This window comes from Oncorhynchus masou, chromosome 1 (assembly GCF_036934945.1).
Source record: "Oncorhynchus masou masou isolate Uvic2021 chromosome 1, UVic_Omas_1.1, whole genome shotgun sequence".
NCBI classification, from domain to species: Eukaryota; Metazoa; Chordata; class Actinopteri; order Salmoniformes; family Salmonidae; genus Oncorhynchus; species Oncorhynchus masou.
The window spans coordinates 37,851,554-37,878,679 of record NC_088212.1 but is presented as its reverse complement, the minus strand read 5'-3'; the positions used below and the strand labels follow the sequence as shown (position 1 = coordinate 37,878,679).

At 47.7% G+C, this 27,126-nt stretch overlaps 1 protein-coding gene across 3 annotated transcripts in view; it reads right to left on the bottom strand.

The window, feature by feature from the left end:
* Positions 1–520: 520 nt before the first annotated feature.
* Positions 521–27,126, bottom strand: part of tet3 (tet methylcytosine dioxygenase 3) — a 47,827-nt gene continuing 21,221 nt past the window's right edge. For all 3 annotated transcript variants that reach the window (XM_064970837.1, XM_064970827.1, XM_064970846.1), the window contains 9 exons: positions 20,351–23,330; positions 18,153–18,243; positions 11,942–12,035; positions 10,852–11,060; positions 10,379–10,529; positions 10,089–10,178; positions 9,408–9,545; positions 8,501–8,861; positions 521–6,671 (listed from right to left, as the gene is read on the bottom strand). In XM_064970837.1, the coding sequence (XP_064826909.1) occupies positions 4,912–6,671; positions 8,501–8,861; positions 9,408–9,545; positions 10,089–10,178; positions 10,379–10,529; positions 10,852–11,060; positions 11,942–12,035; positions 18,153–18,243; positions 20,351–23,282 (5,826 nt within the window). In that variant the 5' untranslated portion in view covers positions 23,283–23,330 and the 3' untranslated portion in view covers positions 521–4,911. The remainder of the gene's footprint in view (positions 6,672–8,500; positions 8,862–9,407; positions 9,546–10,088; positions 10,179–10,378; positions 10,530–10,851; positions 11,061–11,941; positions 12,036–18,152; positions 18,244–20,350; positions 23,331–27,126) is intronic.

Genomic DNA, 27,126 nt, shown 5'->3' with positions numbered 1-27,126 from the left:
TCTGTCCTGAGGTCCCTCCAAATGGGAACGTGTCTATTTGTGTGATTTATTCTATGCTATACTTCCAATTTGAATGGCAGCTGATCTCGGTGAATGAAATAATCATATTTTGCATATCATTGTGCTTTTCCTCCTGCTGCTGGGCTCTTGCTGCTAGGTCGTACATGCGCACACACACAGAGACAGACAGTCAGACAGAGACAGTCAGACAGACAGCGGGAAACAGTGAGAGACAGACACAGACAAATAGACAGAGACAGTCAGACAGACAGTGAGAGACAGTGAGAGGCAGACAGACAGAAAGACAGACAGACAGAGACAGACAGACAGTGAGAGACAGTGAGAGGCAGACACAAACAGATAGACAGACAGACAGAACATAATATTGCTGTGCTGCCACCATGTGGACATGAAGAGGTAACTGAACTGTGCGTTAAGTGATCGTTATTCTAGTTCCAAACTAACATGCTATAAGTAAAATTGACAAAAAATTTGTAAAAAATGTTGATCATACCACAAATGATTTTCATTTTTAGCTTTTTATTTATCGCGCAACATAAAACAATATTGTGGGTTGTACCACATACACTATGTATTCACATAATACACCATACAGCTACAAAGAGAGACTGAACAAAAACAAAACAACTTTTTACATACTGCATACTTGACATGAAAAAATAGAACCAAGAACAATCTTTGAACTCAAAAAGGAATGTAGCTGCCAGTTGTGGTGTTTTGTTTGTTTTCTGTTTATTTGGGGCAGGATTTAAGCTTGAGCCCAGCTTGAGAACTGGAGGGGGGTATAAATTGTGATAATATTTGTGTGTGTTTATGAGAAAGAGAAAGGGGGACAGAGAGAGGGGGAGGGAGAGGGGGGGAAGGAGAAAAGGATAGAGAGAGAGAGCTGGAAAGTATGTGAGGAAATATGTGAGATGTGTAAGCAGTTAGTGAGTGTATAAGTACGTAAGAAAATAAGTGCATGAGGGAGAAAAATAGCGTGGGAGTACACAATTGTTCCAATATTGTTCCAATATTTTAACATTCTCCCCTCACCATTAAAATGTACAACATACCCAAAACAGTAATGTTTAATAGAATAGCTTCCGCACATAAACTGCAACAAGTTTTCAATTAAGATAACAGTCTGTTCACTTCAATATAATATGATCATTCAATCCCCATACCAGTTAAAAGTACCTTATGGGGACAAGGATTAATAAAAGTGTATGTATGAAATGTGTGAGTGCTTCAATTCAACAGTTGTCATTTTTTTAGTTTGTTCACTGCCTTGAACATGAATGGGACATTCTCATAAGATCAGCACCGGAGCAGTTCCCCATCCACTGAAACTGACATATTTTAAATAATAGTTCCTCTTATCATTCTAAGAGCTCTAAAAAATATCAGTGATATAACCCCCCCCCCCCTCCTTCTCCAACACACACACACTATTCCATGGGGGGGGGGGGGCACCATAGCACCAGCCTCCTTTGAGCATTTTTCTGTTATTTCCATCACATCTTGTATAGAAATGTACAAAATTCATCTGATGAATATAACGACCGGCACCCATTATTACATACTGAATGAATATGACTGAATCATTTTAACTGTGTGTGACTCATGCATTGTTGTTTTTAAAAGGGGGGAGTTTGTTCTTAAAGTGAGAATAGAATACAGTTGAAACAGGATCATGAGTAGTTGTGAGACAAAGGAACAGGCATATTTTCCCCCAGTCCCTAAGTTAGTCAAAGTCCTGTTGGTCATGTCTGTGACAATCTATGACAATTAACAAAAGACAATATTACAAACTATACTACCAGGTATTACCTGGTGTCTTCCAGTAATGCACTGTACCTTCAGTCTGGTACTACAAGTGTTAAGTTGTCATGGTTTTTCATTACGGTTACATCGTTTACTACTGTTATAATCACTATCGTTGATAATAATAACCAACAACCACATTAAAAATGAGTTACGGCGGTGTCAACCTCTCACCTCATAGTCTAACACAATGGAACAAGATCGATTGCTGGGGCTCCGCCTCACCTCTGTCACTAGAGTTCTCTCACACATTTCTGATGACTTTGATTCTGCACCCGTTTGATTCTCGTGTTAAAAAAAAAAGAATATTTTGAGCTCTATTCAATCCGTATCGTTGAAGCGTTAACAGATTTCGTGATAGAAATGTAGTCATTTCCGATTGCGACGACATGTGATGCATTTAGCGGGAATGCCGTTTCTTCCAACACCAGACCGTTGCGTTTAAATTTGAATTGGGCTTTACCACTGAATTCCTGCGATACGGATTGATTTACAGAGCCCTTCGTTTAGCATTGGTTCTCAGAACGGATAGCTAGATATCATACTCAGGTTTATAAGCAGCCTGATTACTGATTAGGTCTATCTCTTCTCACGAAGGGGGACTGGTTGGTTGCTGTCAGAGGTATCGTGTAGTACAGTACTAATGAAGTCCGGACAGCAGTATTGAGTATACATCTACAGACACAACAACATATTGGAAATCACTGTGTTGCTTTCTGCTGCTGAAGGCCATCTGACAAACTGACTGGACTTAAAAGCCTGGAATCATTCATGATTTAGTCATTATCCCTCACCAGTTAAATAATCTTACCTAAATATTTTAAATATTTACATTTTTTTATCTCCCCCCCCAAAAAAAAACACAAACCAAAAAAACAAAGCTTCAAGTTGTCAATAATCTGTTATTTTTTCAAGATTAAAAGTGCTTTTATAAAATCTTTTCTTCTGTATGTACAATTTGTATTACTTATTAAAAAAAACGAAAAACAATCATCATTATCATGTAATAAATAAGAATAAAAAAGTGGATTAAAATGAGTTTAGATAAGAGAGCACACAGGGAAGCTGTGGACTAATGCTCATCATGTTTCTCTGTCCTCTCTGGTGACTGTGTGTGTGTGTTTCTAGCTTTTTGCAACCATGACCAGTGTCTCTGCAACGTTGAGGTATAGAGAGCTCTATATCGACAACTTCATAAGCACCAGGGTTTTTCATCTCAGAAGTGAGCACCAAGCAGGCTCTGGTTCTCACACGCACTTACACACACAAACGTACGCACGCACATGCGCGCTCTCTCTCTCTCACACACACACACACACACACACACACACACACACACACACACACACACACACACACACACACACACACACACACACACACACACACACACACACACACACACACACACACACACACACACAAAGCTAAGAGCTGGATACAACATGCAGCACTGCACTGCACTGAGTGAGAGGCCTCTCTAACAGGCTGAGGAGGATCTTAGTGCAAGATGTGGAAAGAAGATTCACAACCTCTTGTAGCCCAGTCCACTGTGGTGCACATTAGATAGAGACAGCTGGGGTTCAACCCACTGACTGCAACACTTGATGACTTCGGGCCAATGCAGAGGCAGCCAGGATTGGTGAATAAGGTTTTACTGGCTCTGCTGTGACAATGTATGCATAGAGACAAACCTAGCTCTGCTTCAAGACAACAAACAGCACCATGCAGAAGCAGGACTGACTGACTGAGCCCTTGGTGTGTCGACATGCGTAGAGAAAGCACCAGTGTGTGTTTAGGAGTGCATTTCTGTCCACACACTATTCCCATCTATGTCTCCGGTTTCAGTGTAAAGGCCTTGCGTGGCCTTTGCTGCCTGCGGTCGTTGGAAGGACCAGACTTTGGCGGCCATTCCTCGGTGGTTTAAAGCAGTAAGGCATTGCTCTGTGCTGGCTGGATGACAAGAGCTTTGTGTGTGTGCGTGTGTCTGTGTATCAGTGCACCATTTTACAGGGGCTTACAGGGGAGTCATAGAACTGGAGGGATAGATCTCTCAACCAACACCTGAAGGATGACGAGGACTTCCAGTGCCTGTTGTTCTACTCACTCTACGTCTATGCCATAGAAGCACCCAATTCCTTATATTCAGCATCTAGTGCCATGAAGAGTAGAGAAATGGAGTGACTGACATCCTCCCTGTGAAAAGGATGAAGGTCAACATGAAGCACCAATAGAGTGAGGTGGATTGGTAGGGTGAGAGGAACAATGACGAGAGAAGAACCCTTCTCTTCACAGCAAGGCAGACAAGACAGGAGTTTTTTTTTTAAATAGTTTGGGGACGTTGCTAAAGACCGGATGGTTCAGCGAAGTTTCTGTGGGTGGTGGCGTTTCTCTTCACTCTTTTGGTAATGATTAGTGATTCAAATGTTTAGAATTCCATGCTGGAAAGACTGTCTTGAGGAGCCTTGCAGTGCTGAGAAAGGCCATTCTCCAAGTACAGTCACAAGAATGTCAAAGGCCTAAGGAAAAACAACAAAGAAATGGGCAGATTTCCAGAAATATGGGAAAAAATAAAGATCCGACTGAGAGACAGAACCCCTCGGGGGAAAAACCAAAACCAATCACATCATTAATAACAACATGAATGACAAAACAACCATATCAAACAAAACAAACAAATCAACTCAGCATCATAAAAATAACAATACCTGTAATAACAACATTGACAGTAACAATAGCAATCGTAATAATATTGATAATAATAGTAATAATTAGGAGGATCATTAAAATTCTATGAAGAAGGAGAAGCGATGGAGTCCCCCCGCGGAGGAAAGAGGACGAGCACCACAGGCAGCGTGTCTGTATGGCCCAGGGTCCGGTCCAAACTGCTGCCTGACATGAGGTACAAAAACAAACAAAACAAAACGAGCAGTTAAACCAGTAGTCCCCCTCCTTCCAGCCCAGAGGAAACAGAGCAGGAAGAGAAGGATGGAGAGAGACACAGGACTAAAGGAAGGGCTGAGACACTCCTCCCTGGCCTGCTCAGCCCTCTCTCCCTCCACCAGTCTGTGTGTCCATCCATCCTCACACAAAGTGGCTGTAGGGCCCGGTGAGGGTGGTAAAGGCGTAGGGGGATACAGTGATGGTAGAGGTGGTGTGTCGTGTGGAGGCCAGCCGTGTCACCGGCCCCTCTCTCTTGTCCGTGGTCTGGCCAGGCCCCGGGCTGGCCCCTGCTGCCGCGGCCCCCAATTTGCGTTTCTTCCCAGGTTTGATGTCGTCGTAGGGCAGCCCCAGTAGAGCTGCCTCCTGCTGCCTCTCTCTAGCCCGCTCCGCCAGCATCTTCATCTTGGCCTCCCAGATCCACTGGCCGTGGCACGGCTGGTTCATGTTCTTGTGCTGGTAGAACACTAGGGAGATGCGGGTGGGGTGAGAGCGGTCGGGCCTCTTGAGCGGTGTGGTGGCGTGCAGCTCGCGCCGGGCGCACTCAATCAGGATGGACCCGTGGGCGGGCGCCACCGCCACCCCTCCGATGCTGGGGTCCAAGAAGTTATGCTCGCTGTCCGACCACCGCTCTTCCTCCTCGAGGTTGCGAGGAGTCTCAGCCTGGGACTGTCCATCCGACTGCTGTAGGGCATCGGGGAACAAGCGTCCCTCTGGGGCTGGGGACGGTGTACCTGCCATAGAGCCTCCGGAAGACTTCCAGGCCTTCTCCTGGAGCCCCAAGGGGGTCGAGCCCCAACTCTCGCCCGCCTTGGACCACATCTTGTCGGGGAAGCCTCCGGCGGGACTGGGGCTATAACCAGCAGGAACCATGCCCATGGGCCAAGCCTTAGGCTGAGGGCTGGAATCAGGGCTGTCCCAGTGGTGGGGGGTGCCGGGGTGTGAGGAGGGAAAGGGGGACGGGGGTATCTTTATGGAGGGGGACGGGGAGGGAGCAGGGGAGGCCGTGGGGGTGTTTGGGCCATGGTAAGAGTTCCACTGCTGGGAGTATGGGGAGGGCTGTTGTGGGGGATGCTGATGCTGCTCTTGGAGGTATGGGGACTGGAAAGTCTGGTGAGGTCCCTGCTGGTGAAACTGCTGCTTGTCTGAAGTGAAGGGAGCCTCCGGGGGCCCTGGTGGTTGGATGTTGCCTTCCCAACTGCTGGGCACCCTAATGCCGTTGGGCTTGTGCCCATGCCAGGGCCCTCCAGCAGCGCCAGGCTGAAGGGTGGTGCTGGGCATGCTGGGACAGCTCTGGGCATTGACCTCCTTATAAACTGGCATATCCATTGGCTCCTGCTTGATGACGGGGGTCCCTCTGTGGGAGGGCTCTGAGGAGGCTGAGGAGGGACGTGATTGGCTGTAGTCAGGCTGGTGAGGATGTGGGTAAGCGCTGCGTTGGTGTTGGTTGGCTGGGTCTCCGTGCTGCTGCTGCTCAAGGTGGCCTGGGCTCAAGTAGGAGTGAGCCAGCCTGGCCTGGAGGCTCTGAACGTCTGGCTTCTTGTCCACAGGACTGGGGGAAAACTTGGGCCCCATGTGGTGCCAGGAGCCGTTGCAGCCCTCGTAAGTGAGCTCATGGGGGAAAAGTGTGCTAGGGTTGGGGGGGTAGGTGCAGTAGCTATAGGGCAGTGCTGCCGGTAGATTAGGGCGGTAGCCATTAACAGGGCCTGGTGGAGTTGGAAGTGCAGGGGGCTGGCCATTGGAAGAGAGGCCTCCCAGTGCGTAGTAGCCAGGGCGGGAGGGGTAGACGTGGTAGGGGTCGGCAGCCTGGGCAGGGTAGCCCTCCAGCTGACCATGGAAGGGCTGGAAGCGCTGGTCCACTGGCTCCTTCTTTATGATGGGCTTCACCTCCTGCTTAGGGATGGCTGTGGAGGAGGGAAGATAGGGGGGTGATAAGATGGGTAAGATCAAGCGGTTGGGGTGCCCCCTCTTGAAGCTAGGGGGCACTATTTTTATGTTTGGAAAAATAACGTTCCCAAAGTAAACAGCAATTTCTCAGGACCAGATGCTAGAATATGCATATAATTGAAAGATTAGGATAGAAAACACTCTAAAGTTATCAAAACTGTCAGCATTTTGTCTGTGAGTTAAACAGAACTGATATTGCAGGAAAATCCAATCAGGAAGTGCCCCTGTTTTTGAAACCTCTCTGTTGTTATGCATCCCTATTGCCCATTTAAAGGGATATCAACCAGATTCCTTTTTCTATGGCTTCCCTAAGGTGTCAACAGCCTTTAGACATAGTTTCAGGCTTTTATTTTGAAGAATGAGCGTGAACGACCACATTGCGTAAGTGGATAGGTGGGAGCTCTCAGAGTTGTGCGCAAAAGAGAAAGGCGGCCATTGTTACTCCCGGTCTTAGTGAAAAGCCAACTGTCCCGGGTGATATATTATCGAATAGATATTTGAAAAACACCCTGAGGATTGATTATAAAAATCGTTTGACATTTTTCTGTGGACATTATGGATATAATTTGGAATTTTTGTCTGCGTTGTCGTGACCGCTCTTTCCGGTGGATTCCTGGGCATCACGCACCAAACTAACGGAGGTATTTGGATATAAAAAAATATATTTATGGAACAAAAGGAACATTTGTTGTCTAACTGGCAGTCTCGTGAGTGAAAACATCCGAAGATCATCAAAGGTAAACAATTCATTTGATTGCTTTTCTGATTTTCGCGACCAAGTTACCTGATGCTAAGTGTACTTATTGTTTTGTCGAGCGATCGATAAACTTACACAAGCACTTGTATTGCTTTCGCTGTAAAGCATAATTTCAAAATCTGAGACGACAGGTGGATTAACAAAAGGCTAAGCTGTGTTTTGCAATATTGCACTTGTGATTTCATGAATATTAATATTTTCTGGTAATATTATTTGACTGCTGATGACAATTATACCGGATCCGGAATGGGTGGTTCAGAGAGGTTAATGCTTCACTTGGTTGGACTTTTGGGATTGCTGGGTTTGATTCCTGCATGGGCTGCATACTGTAAGCCGACTAGCTATAGGTTCGTAACTTGCCTCGACCGGGAGGTCCGTGGGGCGAAGCACAATTGGCATAGCGTCGTCCAGGTTAGGGAGGGTTTGGCCGGTAGGGATATCCTTGTCTCATCGCGCACCACTCCTGTGGCGGGCCGGGCGCAGTGCACGCTAACCAAGGTTGCCAGGTGCATGGTGTTTCCTCCGACACATTGGTGCGGCTGGCTTCCGGGTTGGATGGTGCTGTGTTAAGAAGCAGTGCGGCTTGGTTGGGTTGTGTATCGGAGGACGCATGACTTTCAACCTTCGTCTCTCCCGAGCCCGTACGGGAGTTGTAGCGATGAGACAAGATAGTAGCTACTAAACAATTGGATACCACGAAATTGGGGAGAAAAAGGGGTAAAATAAAAAAAATATTAATAATAATTTAAATAAGACTAGCTATAGGTGTTAAGTGTAGGTCAGTTTAGATTAAAGCATCTACTCTCGGGCTCCCCAACTGGTAGACCAAATGTTCCAGCCCCTGCCCGTCCGTTCAAGAAAAACGATCCCTGATCTGCTCTATGACCACACTATTATCATCGTACTGTAAAGCTGGTTGGAGTTTTGCTCACAGTACTAGAGTGATGGGTTTATTGTTATCATAAACCTCACAGCACTCATAAAGCCACTCTCCTACATGTTTATAGTAGAGTTCAGAGGTCATCTCACCTTTATTGCCATTCTGTCTGACAGGGGAGCCAGCGTGCCGGACCTCCATCTTGATCCCAGGTTTCTCCGGCGTCTCTGTGGGCGTTGGCGGCTGCTGCTTGCCCTTCTTCTTCTCGGAGGCACGGTTCTTAGCGTCCAGGCGGCGCTGGCGGCAGGACTTGGCGCGCTCGGGCAGCTTGCGGACCTCGCGGCGGAAGTTGTTGAGCACCTGAATGGCGCCTGTACGCATCTTTTGACGCTGGCCCTCCTCGCTGCCGAACTCGTCTGTGAGGGCGGCCTTGTAGAGGGGAAGTACGTGGAGCTGCTCGTCCTCTGGGATCTCCCCCACCGTACGGTTGTCCTCTTTAGTCAGAGTGCACACCTGGGGGTGAACAGAGGGGTGTTAGCGTAGCGAGAGAGACAGCGTAACTGCTGTGTGTCGTACAGTTGTCCTGCACAACTTTCAAGTTTCATGTGCGGTGATACACTGGCCCAAGAAATTCTTACTTGCAAGTTCCTTCTCGACAGTGCAACAACAATAAGACATAAAGATAAGAATATCAACATAAAGTAAATGGCTCAGTAGAATAGAATAAACATTTTAGCATAAGTACAATACAGGAAGGCAGAATTTATAGTCCAATATTTACACATGTTTTGAGGAAGGGGGGATTGGGGGGACAAGTGCACCTGGACCGTACAGGGGGAGTGGTAGGGGTGGAGGAAGGGTTAGGGTGGGACACTCACTGTCTGTTCTATCCTCATGTAGTCAGACACAGACTCTATACCAACCCCCATATGCCCCCACACACAGCGGAGCATCCATACGATGTCCACACACGGAGAAAGAAGATTGACGAGAGAGTGACGGAGAGAGCGACAAAAAGAGAGAACGAGACAGGGGTAGAGGTAAGGCTGTGTGTCGTACCACAGTGCAGCCGTTGTAGAGGTTGTGCTGGTCCTTGTGGGCATGGGCACAGAAGTCCATACAGGCGGTGACGCCGGAGAACGGCCGGCCTTCCTTCAGACCCAACCTGCAGTCTGTGGCTTTCGTCTCATTCTGACACTGAGGGACAGGAGAGGGGACACAAGTTGGGTTAGCGTGGTTTTACTCTACAGACCATATCTAGCACTCATTGCAGCCGTGAGTTTTTATTGTGCACTTTTTGGAGGGAAGCCTACAAACTAGTTCTCCAGTGGAGTGTAAAATCACTGAGGGACACAGGGAAGAGGACAGCATGTCCTAGAGCAACCTGTTACTGTACACAACATATCTAACACATAGCATCCTTCAGCTTGTTTTGTTTACTTTCAGAGGGACCGTCTACTATTTAGAGTTCCGGTGCTGTTCTCAGTTAGGTGTACACTCATAGAAAAAAGGGTTCTTCGGCTGTCCCCATAGGAGAACCGTTTTGGGTTCCATGTAGAACCCTCTGTGGGAAGGGTCCTACAATGAACCCGAACGGGTTCTACACGGAACCAAAAAGGGTTCTTCAAAGGGTTCTCCTATGGGGACAGCCGACGAACCCTGTCAGGCTCGAGATGGCACCTTTTTCCCCTAAGAGTGTAAGTGCAGGTAGGTGATGGTGTGTGAAAAGGCAGATGTTACCTGGTTACTGTAGGCCTGTGGGGCCAGCTGCTTGTACAGGGGAGCCACCTCAGTGGCCAGATCCTGGAAGTTATCCCTGAGTTGATCCTCCTAACATACACACAAAGACAGATACCCTGGTAGCTCAATCACAGTGTTAGCTTAGTGTGGTGTGGTCAATAATAATAATTGTACCACAGGTGGTTTGTAGTTTTTGGATGTAAAAGCAAGGAAGGGAGGCATCTCTTGTCTGTGGAGGCTGCACAACCTTTTTCAAGTCTCAGTAGTACAAATATGGTACTACACATTACCTCTTGGGGGTGGTCTCCTGCTAGTCTGAACTTGCGTGGTGTTTTGCTGCGGGCGTACTTGCAGCCGTTGAAGTACATGCTCCAGGAACAGCCGAAGGAGAAGGAAGCTCCACAGCTGTCGGGGTCCTTGCCTTGGCACGCGCACGTACGACTGCAGGCAGGCAGGGGGAGACAGAGAGCACGAACACAGTCAGCACCACTCACAACCCCACCAGACACTCACAAGGTAATGTTCATCGTTCAGAAAGCCTCAGGGCATTGAATGTCTATTGAAAACGACAATGAAGTAGTCTGCAGTCCATAAGTAGACTAACTTGCTCATTTATTTTCATGCACAGACGTTCTGTCTGAAAGCCTCCCTCAGTGCGCCATCTAAACATCTTTGCACTGCTGTGTTTACTGCTAATTTAAGAAGAATATAAGCATATTCAGCCGACTCATTCGTGGTTCTGTGAACGTTTCCTGTCACTCACTCGTCATTGAGTCCACAGCGGCGGCTAGTGGGGTTGCCGAACTGTGTGAGGGTGGCGGAGAGCTCTCGATAGAGCTTGTCGCCTAGCGCCCGGGGCACGCCCTCCCATGCCATGATGAGGATGATGATGAAGGCGTTGGGACAGTGGTGACCCGCCCGGGGACGCACCAGACACAGCAACTTCTCTGTATCACTGCCCCGACGAATCACCTGACGGGAGAGGGGGAAAGGCAGAAAGGGGAGGGAGGGGGCGAGAGAAAGGGAGAGAGAGAATGAGAGATTGACATCCGGATTCTCCTCTACTCTATCAATAGTGTCTGTTGAGAAGCCATGAAACCGTTAGCAGGGTGTCAAAGAGAGTGACAGAGGTAGAGACCTCCAGCTGGGCAGGAGAGGGCTCAGGGAGACCCCCTACTGGACCCCCTACTGCTTTACTGTCTGAGGGTGAGGCTGTGGTGTTTGTCTACTACCATCTCCTCTGCTCTACTCCCCCTCATTTTCACTAATGGCTATTAATATATAGAAGGAGTGAAGTGTGAAATGTCTGTTTGGTTTTACAATGTCTGGTGAAAGTTGTGTGTTGATAAGAAATTGTTTGTGGTTACCTACACTAGTGTGTTGTGTCAGCTCAAGGGCCAGTCTGTTTGTTCTACCATGTCAACCCCCTGTCACTCATGGTCATGTTTGGCTTGGTAATGAGACCAATGGAGTTGGTTAGAGCACACACAGATCTGGGACCAGGTGTTGACACACAAATCTGGGACCGGGTGTTGACACACAGATCTGGGACCGGGTGTTGACACACAGATCTGGGACCGGGTGTTGACACACAGATCTGGGACCGGGTGTTGACACACAGATCTGGGACCGGGTGTTGACACACAGATCTGGGACCGGGTGTTGACACACAGATCTGGGACCGGGTGTTGACACACAGATCTGGGACCGGGTGTTGACACACAGATCTGGGACCGGGTGTTGACACACAGATCTGGGACCGGGTGTTGACACACAGATCTGGGACCGGGTGTTGTGTAGGGTTAGGCTTTGTTTGTTCTGTGAGAGGTAGGTTCAGGGTTTTATGTACTCACCCACTTGGCGATGGGACATCCCTGAGAGCTCTTGCCTTCCCGGCCGGTGTAGACTACCTTTTCAATACGGATAGCATCTCCCTTCTCTCCATACCTGCACCGAGAGACAGACAGTACAGTGTGAGTGTATGTCTTCCTGAACACAACAGTTCAACTGATTTGTTTCCAGTATAAAACGTTCACATCGTACCTTAAAACACCCGTTAGCTGTGGTATATTAACTAATGGCATTATTGGTTAGTAAGCAAGTAGCCTATGAGCTTCTGCATGACCATAATGCAAATGTTTGAGAGTTGAAGGTGTCTTGTCAAACACAGAAACCACAAGCTGGCTGGCCAAGAGGAGTGTTCACAGGACACCGTTGATAATCACAGAGACGTGACAGGAGCAGCCAAAGCCCAACATAATTTGACCAGAACATTGTTAGTCAGTGTGTCTGACGAAGAGAATGAAACCCGAACTTTTCAGGGCCGTCCACGCCGTGCGATAACTTTAACGATAATTATAACCATATCATTTTTGTTGTTTTGTTTTTATCGTTCTAGTTCAAGTGAACAGGAGTATTCGAAGCTTCAATGATAACCACAAAGAGAGCGGAGATCGCTAACGAGAGCTACAGTTTGTCCTTGTCCCTCCGATGATAAAGCGTTGACAGCCAATCAAAAAACGTGTTCTATTGAAGAGTTTGTCCTTGGTTCTAGGTGTGCGAGGCTGCTTGGAACAGGATAGAAGGCAAAGTGCACAGAAAAATTGCCTGAATAACTGGGCATGTGTGAGCATATTGGTGGCCACATTAAATTATAGGACGACTTGGGAGAATGATCAACGTCAAAACAGCGCCTGTCTGTACGAGAAGGCCATATTTTCTGATGGTATCTGTTAACGGAGATACAACCCAACAAAATACACACTATGACGAGCCTGCTAATGTGCCTTTCTGGACCTTGTAAACTGCAAAGAAAAGTCCCATTAGCCTACTGATCCAAATGGCTGCATAATCAGGCCAAGGCTTTATGCAGTTATATTGGCATGAGTCATTCAAAACAGGACGTTGGAGCAGTTACTCAAATTAGCATATGCATCACTGCAGTTTTTACAGTCCTGTAGAATGACTGTGTACTCACTTGATACAATAATACATTCCTAATTGCACGGTGTCGTTGTCTCCTAGGTAGAATAATGTTCTTGTTTAAAAATGTAGAAGTAATCAACAGTGGAGCTTTGTGTGCCAGAGGGGACTTGCAGAGCGCAGCCTGGAGGAATGCACATATTTATTTATTTGTCTTGCACTTTGACAGGTAAATATGTATAGCCCTAGTATTTAGATAATGACTGGCCTAATATTTAGCTTCTTACTTCGGCTACAACTCTAGCCTTTCTCTTCCAGCTGTTCCAGTGTGCAATAGGCTATATGGCTACAATAGGCTATATGGCTACAATAGGCTATATGGCTACAATAGGCTATATGGCTACAATAGGCTATACAGCTACAATAGGCTATATAGCTACAATAGGCTATATGGCTACAATAGGCTATATGGCTACAATATGCTATATGGCTACAATAGGCTATATAGCTACAATAGGCTATATGGCTACAATATGCTATATGGCTACAATAGGCTATATAGCTACAATAGGCTATATGGCTACAATAGGCTATATGGCTACAATATGCTATATGGCTACTCCACTATTGCTCTTCTCGTGAAATCACAGGAAAAGCTATAGGCTACAAAATAGGACATTTCTTTAGCACTTTTTATACTAGGCCTAATATCATTTTGTGGAGAGAAGCAGGCCTGCTCTTACTAAAATGTAAAATAGGCCTTGGGTAAATGAACTGGCAGCTAAGGAGAGAGAGAGTGCGTTGGTATGATCCCTTTGGCCGGTTATGATACTATGGTTGCACTGATGCATTGCACATGGTTGCACAGGACATACAGAACGATGAGCACAGTGGAAAAAAAGATCCAAGCGAAGCATAAAAAAATGGAAATCACTTGCAAACGACTTGAGCAAAGAGGCAAGCAATGTCATGTAAAAGACGTGCAGGCTAAACAGCGTTTGATGTAGAACTTCTACATTCAAATACAAGTTTCAATATTATTTTTCATTTTCATTTTCATTGGTTTAAATAGTACCGCAAAACACCAGTCTCAACGAAAACAGTGAAGAGGCGACTCTGGGATGCTGGCCTTCTAGGCAGAGTTGCAAAGAAAAAGCCATATCTCAGACTGGCCAATAAAAAGAAAAGATTAAAATGGGCAAAAGAACACAGACACTGGACAGAGGAACTCTGCCTAGATGGCAAGGATCCCGGAGTTGCCTCTTCACTGTTAACGTTGAGACTGGTGTTTTGCGGGTACTACTTAATGAAGCTGCCAGTTGAGAACTTGTGAGGCGTCTGTTCCTCAAACTAGACACTCTCATGTAGTTGTCCTCTTGCTCAGTTGTGCACCGAGGCCTCCCACTCCTTTTTCCATTCTGGTTAGAACCAGTTTGTGCTGTTCTGTGATGGGAGTAGTACACAGCGTTGTGCGAGATTTTCAGTTTCTTGGCAATTTCTTGCAAAGAATACCCTTCAATACCCTTCAGAATAAACTGACGAGTTTCAGAAGAATGTTCTTTGTTCCTGGCCATTTTAAGCCTGTAATCGAACCCAGAAATGCAGATGCTCCAGATACTCACCTAGTCTAAAGAAGGCCAGTTTTATTGCTTCTAGTCTAAAGAAGGCCAGTTTTATTGATTCTTTAATCACAACAACAGCTTTCAGCTGTGCTAACATAATAGCAAAAGGGTTTTCTAATGATCAATTAGCCATTTAAAATGATAAACTTGGATTAGCTAACACAACGTGCCATTGGAACACAGGAGTGATGGTTGTTGATAATGGGCCTCTGTACGCCTATGTATATATTCCATTAAAAAATCTGCCGTTTCCAGCTACAATAGTAATTTACAACATTAACAAAGTCTACACTGTATTTCTGATAAATGTTATGTTATTTTAATGGACAAAAAATGCGCTTTTCTTTCAAAAACAAGGACATATCATTGTGACCCCAAACTTTTGAACTGTAGTGTATATATTTTTTGGGGGGGGGACATAAAATAATGTAAAAACTCCAGGAATTCAGCTCCAAGTCATTTTACTTAAAAAAAATCTGTCCCCAATTCACACGCATAATAGAGATACGTGATCATATACAAATGTAAGCAAAATGTCGATCTTGTCTTATCGCTGCAACTCCCCAACAGGCTCGGGAGGCGAAGGTTGAGTCATGTGTCTTCCAAAACACCCGCCCGCATAACCCGGAAGCCAGCCACACCAATGTGTCGCTGACAACTGAGGTCACCGTGCAGGTGCCCGGCCCGCCAAAATGAGTCGCTAGAGCGTGATGAACCAATTAAGGTCCTCCCCGGCCAAAACCTTCCACTAACCTGGACGACGCTGGGCCAATTGTGCGCCGATCACGGCCAGTTGTGACTCAGCCTGGGATCGAACCCAGGTCTATAGTGATGCCTCTAAAACTGCAATGTAGTTCCTTAAACCGCTGCGCCACTCGGGAGGCCCCAAAATGATTATGTTTTAATCAAACATTATACCTGTTTGAGCTCCTTGCGGTCAATTTGCAATCGACAATGATTTGTAAATAAGTTTTGGCCCCCCGACCATCTGCTGAAGAAGAAACCCTCCCGTGGCTGAATCTAGTTGATGGTCGCTGGCCTACAGTCTGCAATAGGATGCTTTGATCAGTCGATTGACAGGTGTACTGCAGAACGATAAACTGTCCGCGGGTGAGGATGCTCGTCAACGTTTACAGTTATGTCAAATTCACCATTATAGTTATCATTATGTGGTCGATGGCCCTTACTCCAACCTTAAACCTAACCCTTACTCTAACCCTAAATCATAACCCTAGCAAGCGGTTGCATATCAACATGTGCATTTGATCATTTGTGGATAGTATGACCTAATCTCTTGATCATCTATAGAGAACTATCCAAATCATGTGGAACCGCATCCCTGTGCGTTTGCTTGGTATATGTGTATGTGCCTGGTTAGGTTCTGGCGCGTGTGTCCCTCGCTGCACAATGTGTAGAGAGATGTGGCTGGGTTAGCTACCAGCATTACTCAGATGTTCCTTCTTCCCTGTGTATCATACCTGTCATGTTGATAACGTCACCCCTGACCGGGTCTATCATGGTGGGACACATGTGTCTTTGTCCTTAATGGGAACTCATTCACCAATCATCAGCCGGTCAAAGTGTGTTGGCTCGGCCTCCACAGGGGTGGGCCAATGGGGTCAGAGGTGAGTCAGAGGTCAGAGGGAGACTATGGAGGGCTTTAGTTCTTACGTCATCTCTCAAACACAGAAGGATCTCCCTCCTCTCCTCACCTACACCCCCCCCCCCCCCATCCTGATGAGTCACTGGTCTATAGAAACAGTCCTCTGTCAATATAATGGCCAGTCACTCTCGGTCCCGGTCTCCTATACAACAATGTGTGGGACCCAACCTAAGCAGCCCCCCCATGTTTAGTCAGTGAAAACTCAGCTGCCATTGAACTATTCCTGTTTTGTCAGTTGATATTTGTGTAAGTATTAGGATACATGGTAAAGGTGATTGTTTCCATTCCCTAGTTTCACGGTACCATTCTCCCTAGAGGAATTCTGAAACTGAGTCTATCCATTCCCTAATGCAAATGTACTCGGTTTGATTCTCATTCTCTCTCTCTATCTATCTATCTATCTATCTATCTATCTATCTATCTATCTATCTATCTATCTATCTATATATATACCTCTCTCTGTCTCTTCTTCTCATCTCTCCCTGGCTCTCCTTTCTCTGTCTCTTCCTCTCATCTCTTCCTACCTCTCCTTTCTCTGTCTCTTCCTCTCATCTCTCCCTACTTCTCCTCTCTCTGTCTCTTCCTCTCATCTCTCCCTACCTCTCATTTCTCTGTCTCTTCCTCTCATCTCTACCTACCTCTCCTTTCTCTGTCTCTTCCTCTCATCTCTCCCTACCTCTCCTTTCTCTGTCTCTTCCTCTCATCTCTCTCTACTTCTCCTTTCTCTGTCTCTTCCTCTCATCTCTCCCTACTTCTCCTCTCTCTGTCTCTTCCTCTCATATCTCCCTTCCTCTCTCCTATCCTCTCTCTATGCCTAGCCCTCTTCTCTGTTTGGTCTGATCTGCTGATGCAGTTATTTCCTGTTCCTCCTATTGGATTCTGGGTCAGGGATTCCCTGGGGACAGGATCACAGGGGTGTTAAGGGGGGGGGGAGTAGGAGGACAGCAGCACTGGGGAGAGAGAGCAAAATAGAGGGAGGCATGGAGAGAGACAGAGAGAGAGAGAGAGAGAGAGAGAGAGAGAGAGAGGGAAGAAAAGAGAGAGTGATGCTAGCTCACAGCTGTGAGAGAGTTTGATGCCAAGACTCTTGTTCATAGGCAGAGGAGAGAAGGAATGGAAAGAGGGGGAGGGAAAGGGAGAGGGCGAAGGGTAGAGAAAGGAAGAGAGAGGGAGATGGGGAGGGAAAGGGGGAGAGAGAGGGAGAAGGAAAAGGGGAGAGAAAAGGAGCGAGCGAGAATGAGAGAGAGAGAGTGGGAGAAAGAGCAAGCGAGAGTGAGAGAATGTGAGGGAGTGGGAGAAGGAGAGGGAGAAGGGGAGAGAAAGGGAGATAGGGAGAGAAAGGGGGAGAGAGAGGGAGGAGGGGAGAGAAAGGGAGGGGGAGAGAGAGGGGAGAGAGAGGGAGGAGGGGAGAGAGAGGGAGAGAGAGGGAGATAGAGAAGAGGAAAGGGAGACAGAGAAGGAGAAAGGCAGAGGAGAGATGGAGAAGGGGAGAGACAGAGAGAGAGCGAGAGGGGGATAGAGAGGAAGAGGGGACAGGAGAGAAGGAGGAAGAGGGAGAATGAGAGAGAGACTGTGAAGAAGAGGACAGCTAGCTCTGCTCTAGGTGAATCAGGAGACTGCCATTGCCAGTTGCGTGGCTGTAATCTAGGGTGCTAAAATCCCTGGACAAGCACACCAGCTACAACAGTATTTACAAGTGTTTCCTCCACCCACCCGTCAATTTCAGTCCATGCTCCTTTTCCCTGCCTTATCTAGAGGTAAATACTAGTATGCATCATACTCCTATGGTTTCTGAGTTATTTCAGTCTATGTCAGTCTCTTCTCTAACAGGTATCAAGTATGCTCCAGAAGTCTCACCTGGTCTCCATCAGGTCTCGTATGGAGGCCACAGTGGGCCCAGAGCCCAAGTGATTGTAGTACGGACCCTCATCCTTCTCTAGGATTTGCTCTGTAAAGAGAGAGAGAGAGTTACAGACAGAGTTCACAATGCAGTCCAAATTCAACCAACATTGTAACTTCCATCTGTATGATTTGTATGATTTGGATTAGTGCAGCACAGTTCTGTGACATTGCAGGTATCAGAAGTAGTAGTGCCCAATTATTCAGATCTAACAAACCATGGAAACAACGAGGAACCATAGATTGGTGTGACTGAAGCCAGATGTAAAAATACACACACTTCCTGTATCCTGTGACTGACTATGTTATGACAGGGGAATAGTGGTGAGCTTCTGAATAAAGGGAGAGTCTGGGTGGGGACACTACAATAGAAACAAGGGTGTTTGAGAGAGTGAATGAGTCAGTGTGTGTGTGTGTGTGTGTGTGTGTGTGTGTGTGTGTGTGTGTGTGTGTGTGTGTGTGTGTGTGTGTGTGTGTGTGTGTGTGTGTGTGTGTGTGTGTGTGTGTGTGTGTGTGTGTGTGTGTGTCTGCATACATGCGTGTGTGTAAGAAGGAAAGCTAGAGTATGAGAGAGTGTATCTGAGGTCACATTCCTGTGACAGTGCAGGGAGGAACCAAGGCAAGGCGTGGTCAGAGAGAAGCAGGAAATACTACACAGGACTACTGGCCTAAATAGTGTGTGAGAAAATAGTTGTGTGAGGGGGAGTAGTGGTTCCATGTTTGGAATCAGCAGAGTAGAGGGATTTGTAAAACTATGCTTGCTTCTCAGAGAGAGAGAGAGAGAGAGAGAGAGAGAGAGAGAGAGAGAGAGAGAGAGAGAGAGGGAGAGACAGAGACAGAGAGAGAGAAAGAGAAAGACAGAGAGAGACAGACAGAGACAGAGAGAGAGAGAGAGAGAGAGAGAGGAAGAGACAGAGAGAGAGAGGAAGAGACAGAGAGAGAGAGAGAGACAGAGAGAGACAGAGACAGAGAGAGAGAGAGAGAGAGAGGTGAAAGAGAGGGGCGAATGAGTCAATGTGTGGGTGTGTGAGGGAGTCGGGTTACACATGGGGTGTTTCTGTGTGGTGTTGACAGGGCAGTGTGTAAATAGGCTTCACTATGGAGACCCGTTGTCTGGTGGCCTTTTCTCTTGGTAACAGCCTTACAGCACACGGCATAGCAAGTGTTCCCTGCAGCTGCTCTCTCTCTCTCTCCTCTCCCTCCCTGTGATCCCTGGTCAAAAGTAGTGCACTAAATAGGGCACGCAAATAATAGTGCACATTTGGGAAGCGGACCGAGAGGCCGTGTGCCACTTTGTCAGACATGTAGCCTAGACAGTGGCCTGCTCTGTGCTGTCTGCCAGCCAGACCCTCACAATGGACTCCTTCTCGTGTTGTATTACTCTCACCGTCTCCCTCTGAACCTTGCACTGTAGCTGACTGGAGAGTAGAGGCCCGGGACACACAAGCCTGTATCACACTCACCTTGGCAACACACAATCCGGCAACACAAACACACTCCGGCTGGCCACACACACATTCTCAGACACACTCATGTGATGTTCAGAGAGAGGAGCTGGAGCAGAAGTGACTGGGCCACTTGATGTATACCTCTTGATAAACTGGGTGGTTGGTGCCCTGAATGTTGATTGGCCTACAGCCATGGTATATCAGACCGTATACCACGGGTATCACAAAACATGTATTTTTACTGCTCTAATTACGTTGGTAACCAGTTAACAATAGCAATAAGGCCTCGGTGTTTGTGATATATGGCCAATATACACGGCTAAGGGCTGTGTCCAGGCACTCCACGTAGCGTCGTGCCGAAGAACAGCCCTTAGACATGGTATATTGGCCACATACCACACCTCCTCGGGCCTTAGCGCTTAAATATACCTGCTGCTGCCTGCTGTATAGCATCAGCCACTGCTGTACAGTATATTTAATGTTTTCTAGTAATCCTAAATGTATGGAGTAAGAGGATTTCAAGATAGCATGCATGTCTTCTATAGGAGTTTGTCTGTTTCTATACTAGATACTAGATCGTTTTCTGGTTTTATTATTGTGTGCAGCCCAGTCACTGGGAGTGTAAAGCATGTGTAACTCTGGGGCCCAGCAGTGGTCGAAATGTAGCTACATTAAAACGGCGTAGTTCAACACAGACACACTACTCACCGACACAGTCGCAGGTGGGGAACTCAGCCTGGAGGTCCTTGGCGGGCATGTCTAGCAGGCTTTTAGTGGGCGTGTCCAGGTAGCGTAGCGGCGACTCCAGGAAGCCTTTTAGGGAGGGGTTGAGGGGGAAGCCGTCCTTAGTGGGGGTGTCGTCCTCGCCCCCCTCAGAGAATGATCCAGTGGTGGAGAGGACAGCCACGTTCCCATTCGTCTCGATCTTCATGCGTTTGGGCAGCGGGGACGTGGAGGGGGAGAGAGGCACGGTGAAGGGGTCTTCAAGGACGCGGTGCTGCTGCTGCTCCAGATGGAACTCTTGGCGCAGCGAGAGAGGCAACTGGGCCCCCTCGGGCTGCTCCTCCATGGGGCTCTCAATGGAGGGCTGTGTGGCGGAGGTGTAGGATGCTTCACTCACACCCCTTGTCACATTCTCCTTGTCCACCTCCATGTCCTGGTCTGCTGGTGGGGCTGTGGTAGAAGCTAAGGGAGTAGGGCTGCAGGACTGGGTGGCGGTGCTGGACAGTGACACGGTCCTGGCTTGTCCTGAGGTAATGTTGGGCTGAGACTCTATCACCACGGGCTGGGCTGAGGCTGAGGGGGACTGGTCCTGAGGCTGGATCTGAGGAGGGCAGGGCACTGGGGCCGAGGATGAACTGTCCCCGAACTCTGCCTCGAACTGGAGGATCAGCTCCTCAAACTTGGGGTCCAGGGAGCTGAGGCCTGGTATGGACTGAGAGGTGGTGGAGGTCTGTGTGGCGCCGGCCTCCCCTGAGCTAGCCGGGGCGTCCGGGGCTGCAGGGAGAGGCAGAGGGGTTGAGACGGCTGGACTGTTTACAGAGAAGGCAGGAGCAGTGACAGAGCGTGCAATAGAAGAGTTTAAAATGGATACCTGAGATTGGGCCGGGGTTGGGAGGCCTGCGGCAGCCTGAGTGGGGTTACTGAGGAGGGGGAAGGTAGGGAAAGGGAGAGAACCTGAATGGGCGCTGGCCAGAGGCAGGGCTCCGATCATGGTGAGTGGAGACGGTTTTTGTATGGAGATCTGGCTGTGAGGCAGGAAGGTTGGCAGGGAGGCCTTCTGCTTGGTTTTCTTGATGACTATCGTCTTGGGTTTTGGACCTGGATAGTGCAGCATTCCCGGCTGCTTGAGGAGCGGCGATGTCCCCACCGTGCTCTTCCTCCTCTTGGGCTCCTTGGGCTCCTGCTTGATGGCCACAGGGATGAGGTGGCCCTCGGGGCCCATCTGTTGGGGCCACCACTTGCGGAGGTTCTGGCAAGCCTGGGTAGGCCGTGGAGGGCAGAGGCCTGGGGGGCCGGGGGGGTTAGAGAAGAGGTTCCTCTTGTGGTGAAGGTGCTGCTGCAAGGCTGTCTGGGTGGAGTAGTGGATGGCTGTGCTGCCCGCGGAGAGAGGTGGACCAGGGTACCCAGGCTGCTGCTGGCCGTTCATCAGGCCGTAGCGACCGCCCATGTAGGCACAGGCAGAGCTCTGGTACTCCCGAGAGTTTACCTCCTGCTTGACCTGAGGCATCCCTGGTTCCTGCTTGATGTGGTGGTGTGGGACGGGCAGCTTGAAGGGGTCATTTATGTACTTTCCGCTGGAGTCCCCCAGTAGCTGTTTGAGCTCGGACATGGGGTCGCCAACGCTGTGGCCACCGGATGGAGGGGCGAAGTGAGACTGCTGGGAGTCTGAGTTCATCATCATCCACCGGTTCCTCTGTTCTTGGATTCCCCCAGGGGCCTGCTGCTGCCACTGCTGAGGGTGGGGGCTGCCTGCCTGGGTCTGCCCGGGGAAAAGCAAAGTGGAGGACGGGAGAGGGGAGGCGTGGGCCGGATGACCCTGGGACTGGGGTCTGTGCTGCTGCTCCCACGACCCAGAGCTCTGCTGGGGGTACAGTCCAGGGGGGACAGATTGTGACCGCGAGGAGGACAAAGAGGACATGGGGCCGGGGGAGGAGGGGAGCAAGCGGTTGCCGTGCTGGGGGTGTAGAGGGGGTTGTTGGTGGCTGGTGGAGGAGGCCTGGGCAGGAGGGACAGTCTGGGGGGCAGTGGCAGACAGCTGGGTCAGGGCCTCGATAGCTATGGCCGTCTGCAGACTGACGTTCTTCTCCTTGGCGATGGAGAGGACCTGAGGGGAGCAGGGGACAGAGCCTGGGCGTTGGCCCTGTTGGTGTGGGTGAAGGGGTGGACAGGAGGGCGGGTTACCTCCATTGATATGGGGGTGAGGATGGTGGTGGGGGTGAGGGGGCTGTTGTGAGTGTGGTGGCAGTTGATGAGGTGGCGTGTCGGCGGCCATCTTGGAACAGGGTGTGTTGTTGTCCTGCTCCTCCCCTGCCCCCACCTGTTTGAGCCTCTTTTCCAGCCACTCCAAGTAGTCTGGGCAGTCGGGCCCATCACAGTCACAGTTTGGGGGCTTGTGGCCGTGCCTCGCTTGGCTCAGGGCAGTCTTCAGGGTGGTCTGCAGGGTGTTCAAGTCCTCTGGTGGGCTAGCCTGGTCCCCTCCTTCTGGGGCTTGGAGCCTGGCTTGAGCCGCGGCCCCCTTAGCAGTGCCCATCTCCTGGTTGAACTTCTCATACAGCTGGGCGGTGTAGGACTGGGCCTCGGGGATGGGGGCCAGGGAGCCCACATTAACGCTGGCTGAGAAGGCTACCAGATTGCGTGCGTCCTCCATGTCTGCCTGGTGGACGGGCTTCCCAGGAATCCTACCACTACTGCTCCAGCCACTGCAGGGCAGCTGCTTCTGGGGTTGAGGGGCTTTGCTCTGCCCAGGTACCCAACCCTGTCCCGGGGGAACACTACCTGACCGATGGGGCTCCCTCTGGGTGTCCAGGCCGGCTCCACCCTCTTCATTGGTGTCACTGGGTTGCCGGCTCACCCCATTGGTCGGTTCCAGGCTCAACGAACCGCCTTCTTCGAGGCGGTCATGTGACCCAGTTTCCATCTGGCCTCCTCTTCTGGGGCCATCCACTGAACCAGTGTCCGAAACAGTCTGCGAGAGAGAGAGGGAGGGCACAGATGAAAGAGGTTAGAGACCAGAAAAAAATGTATAGGAACTGTGCACCAAGTTGGAATAAGCAATAGCAATCAATATACAAAAACATATTGTTTTAACATGTTAACAACAAATCAAGATATCATAATGATTATGACAGGGCACTAGAATCCATTCCTCATTTCAGATGTCTTGGTTTGGGTTCCACACACACACACACACACACACACACACACACACACACACACACACACACACACACACACACACACACACACACACACACCAGTTGGGGAAATGAATGAACTGTTGCTTCAACAGTGTTTCCACAATGATCAGAGTGTACAAGTCACAGACCATGTGACACAATATTGCGCAGTAATGCTCACGCTACTTACTACACACAGCAGTCAGCCCATGTAAAGATTTACCATCCCCCCCAAAGGCACAAAGGACCACACAAATGATCATTTAAAAAGTAATCAAATATACACAATTCATGGCAATTACCGCCACATATCTGTTTTACTCAAGGAAGAACGAGGAGGGTGCTGTGAACTACGGGCAGCATTACTGCATCTCTACCATAAACTTTCAACTCAACTTCCCTATTTAAATGTCAACATATTAACAGTGTATATATTAGCTCTATACGTTGTCAATGACTGTCTATTTGCCAAGCGGGGTTCCTGGTTCCAGATCCTGTGGTCCTGAACCTCTCCCTCCCTTAGGCCTTTATGACTGGGGAGTATCTATCTGTCTCTACGGGACTGCTGCATTCAACACCTGTCATATCACCATGAGGTAGGAGTAGACACGCTCAATGAATGCATGATGGGTCAACAAACCCAATAAGAATGTGTCAAGGATCCAGAGAGCAAAGATGTAGCAAAGAGTGGTGTGGTGATTAAGCAATAACGTCCGAAGGGGTGTGGTATATGGACAATATACCACGGCTAAGGGCTGTTCTTAAGCACGACGCAACGCGGAGTGCCTGGATACAGCCCTGAGCCATGGTATATTGGCCATATATCACAAACACCCGAGTGGCCTTATTGCCATTATAAACTGGTTACCAACGTAATTAGAGCAGTAAAAATACATGTTTTTACTGTTGTATTTATATTTCCTTACTTATCTATAGTTCACCTAATACCTTTTTTACTTAAAAATTGCACTATTGGTTAAGGGCCTGTAAGTAAGCATTTCACTGTAAGGTCTACTACACCTGTTGTATTGGGCGCACGTGACAAATAAACATAGATTTGATTTCTGTGGTATATGGTCTGATATACCACGGGGGTGTCAGACAATCAGCATTCGAAGCTCCGACCGCCCTGTTTATAATACCACATCATGTGCATTGATGGTCCACGGTAACATTCCTGATGCCATTTCACAAGTGTGTTTCGTAAGATGATAGTAGAGCCTTGTATGACTCTCACTTCCATTAGAGTCCATTAGAGATAGAGCACGATGATCTCATCTGATTGTTGAAGCTGCTCATCCCAATACATTAGCTGTGATGACATCACTGTTTACTGGAGCTGCAGAATGAAGGCTGCAAGGTGATAAGACTATAGGGGAGGATCTGGTCTCCTGGCTCCTGGTTTTGGAGGGGAAAACTAAAAGTGACATTTCGACCGTGTAACCAAAGCACTGCTGTTGTCAAAACACACTATGTTGCTTCAAACAGCCTTCTCAACACGACACTGACTTCAAAACAGGCTGGAAATGCAACCGATCTGTGCTTGAATCGTGTATCTGCAGTGACACCCCTTAAATGGACATCATGCAAGTATTGGAAGGACTGGGTCTGCTGTTTTGCTTTGTCAAAACGGAGCCCGTACTAAGATGAATTGTTTCCTATGAGTAAAACTGTGTCCATATTTTCAGTGTGTCTTCAAACTGTTTACAAACTGCCAAGCATCTGACATACAAACAGGGAAGGTGATCTGTTCTACACAGGCTTCCGTTACTTCCTATTTGGAGCAATATGACACTGTCTGTCAGTGGTGTGTATAAAACAGGGAGAACCCAGGTCTGAAGACGATTCATTATGATCTACTGTGTTTGAGGAGGCATAGCAAACAAAGATAATCCAAGTGCAAACACAGAGTACAGGTAATGAATATGCACCACAGTTCAAAAGTTTGGGGTCACTTAGCAATTTCCTTGTTTTTGAGAGAAAATCCCCCCCCAAAAAAAATGTGTCCATTAAAATAACATCAAATTGATCAGAAATACAGTGTAGACATTGTTAATGTTGTAAATGACTATTGTAGCTGGAAACGGCTGATTTTTAATGGAATATCTACATAGGCGTACAGAGGCCCATTATCAGCAACCATCACTCCTGTGCTCCAATGGCATGTTGTATTAGTTAATCCAAGTTTCTTATTTGAAAAGGCTAATTGATCATTAGAAAACCATTTTGCAATTATGTTAGCACAGCTGAAAACTGTTGTTCTGATGAAAGAATAATTAAAACTGGCCTTCTTTAGACTAGAAGCAATACAACTGGACTTATTTAGACTAGTTGAGTATCTGGAGCATCAGCATTTGTGGGTTTGATTACAGGCTCAAAATGACCAGAAACAAAGCACTTTCTTCTGAAACTTGTCAGTATATTCTTGCTCTAAGAAATGAAGGCTATTCCATGCAAGAAATTGCTTAGAAACTGAAGATCTCGTACAATCTCATACAGCGCTGTGTACTACTCCCTTCACAGAACAGCACAAGCTGTCTCTAACCAGAATAGAAAGAGGAGTAGGAGGCCCCGGTGCACAACTGAGCAAGAATACAAGTACATTGAAGTGTCTAGTTTGAGAAACAGACGCCTCACAAGTCATCAACTGGCAGCTTCATTAAATAGTACCCGCAAAACACCAGTCTCAAAGTCAACAATGAAGAGGCGACTCCGGGATACTGGCCTTCTAGGCAGAGTTCCTCTGTCCAGTGTCTGTGTTCTTTTGCCCATTTTAATCTTTTATTTTTCTTGGCCAGTCTGAGATATGGCTTTTTCTTTGTAACTCTACCTAGAAGTCCAGCATCCCAGAGTCACCTCTTCACTGTTGGCATCTGTTTCTCAAACTAGACACTCTAATGTACTTGTGCTCTTGTTCAGTTGTGCACCGGGGCCTCCCACTCCTCTTTCTATTCTGGTTAGAGCCAGTTGGCGCTGTTCTGTGAAGGGAGTAGTACACAGTGTTGTACGAGATCTTCAGTTTCTTGGCAATTTCCCGCATGGAATAGCCTTAATTTCTCAGAACAAGTATAGCCTAATGAGTTTTCAGAACAAAGTTCTTTGTTTCTGGCCATATTGAGCCTGTAATCGAACCCACAAATGCTGATGCTCCAGATACTCAACTAGTCTAAAGAAGGCCAGTTTTAATTATTCTTTAATCAGAACAACAGTTTTCAGCTCTGCTAACATATTTGCAAAAGGGTTTTCTAATGATCAATTAGCCTTTTAAAATGATCAACTTGGATTAGCTAACACAACGTGCCATTGGAACACAGGAGTGATGGTTGCTGATAATGGGCCTCTGTACGCCTATGTAGATATTCCATTAAAAATCAGCCGTTTCCAGCTACATTAGTCATTTACAACACTAACAATGTCTACACTGTATTTCTGATCAATTTGAGGTTATTTTAATGGACAAAAAAAAATGTTTTTCTTTCAAAAACAAGGACATTTCTAAGTGACCTCAAACTTTTGAAATGTAGTGTATGTTCAACCACTTCTACACTGAGACACAAATCCATGACACACTGAGTATCCAAATAA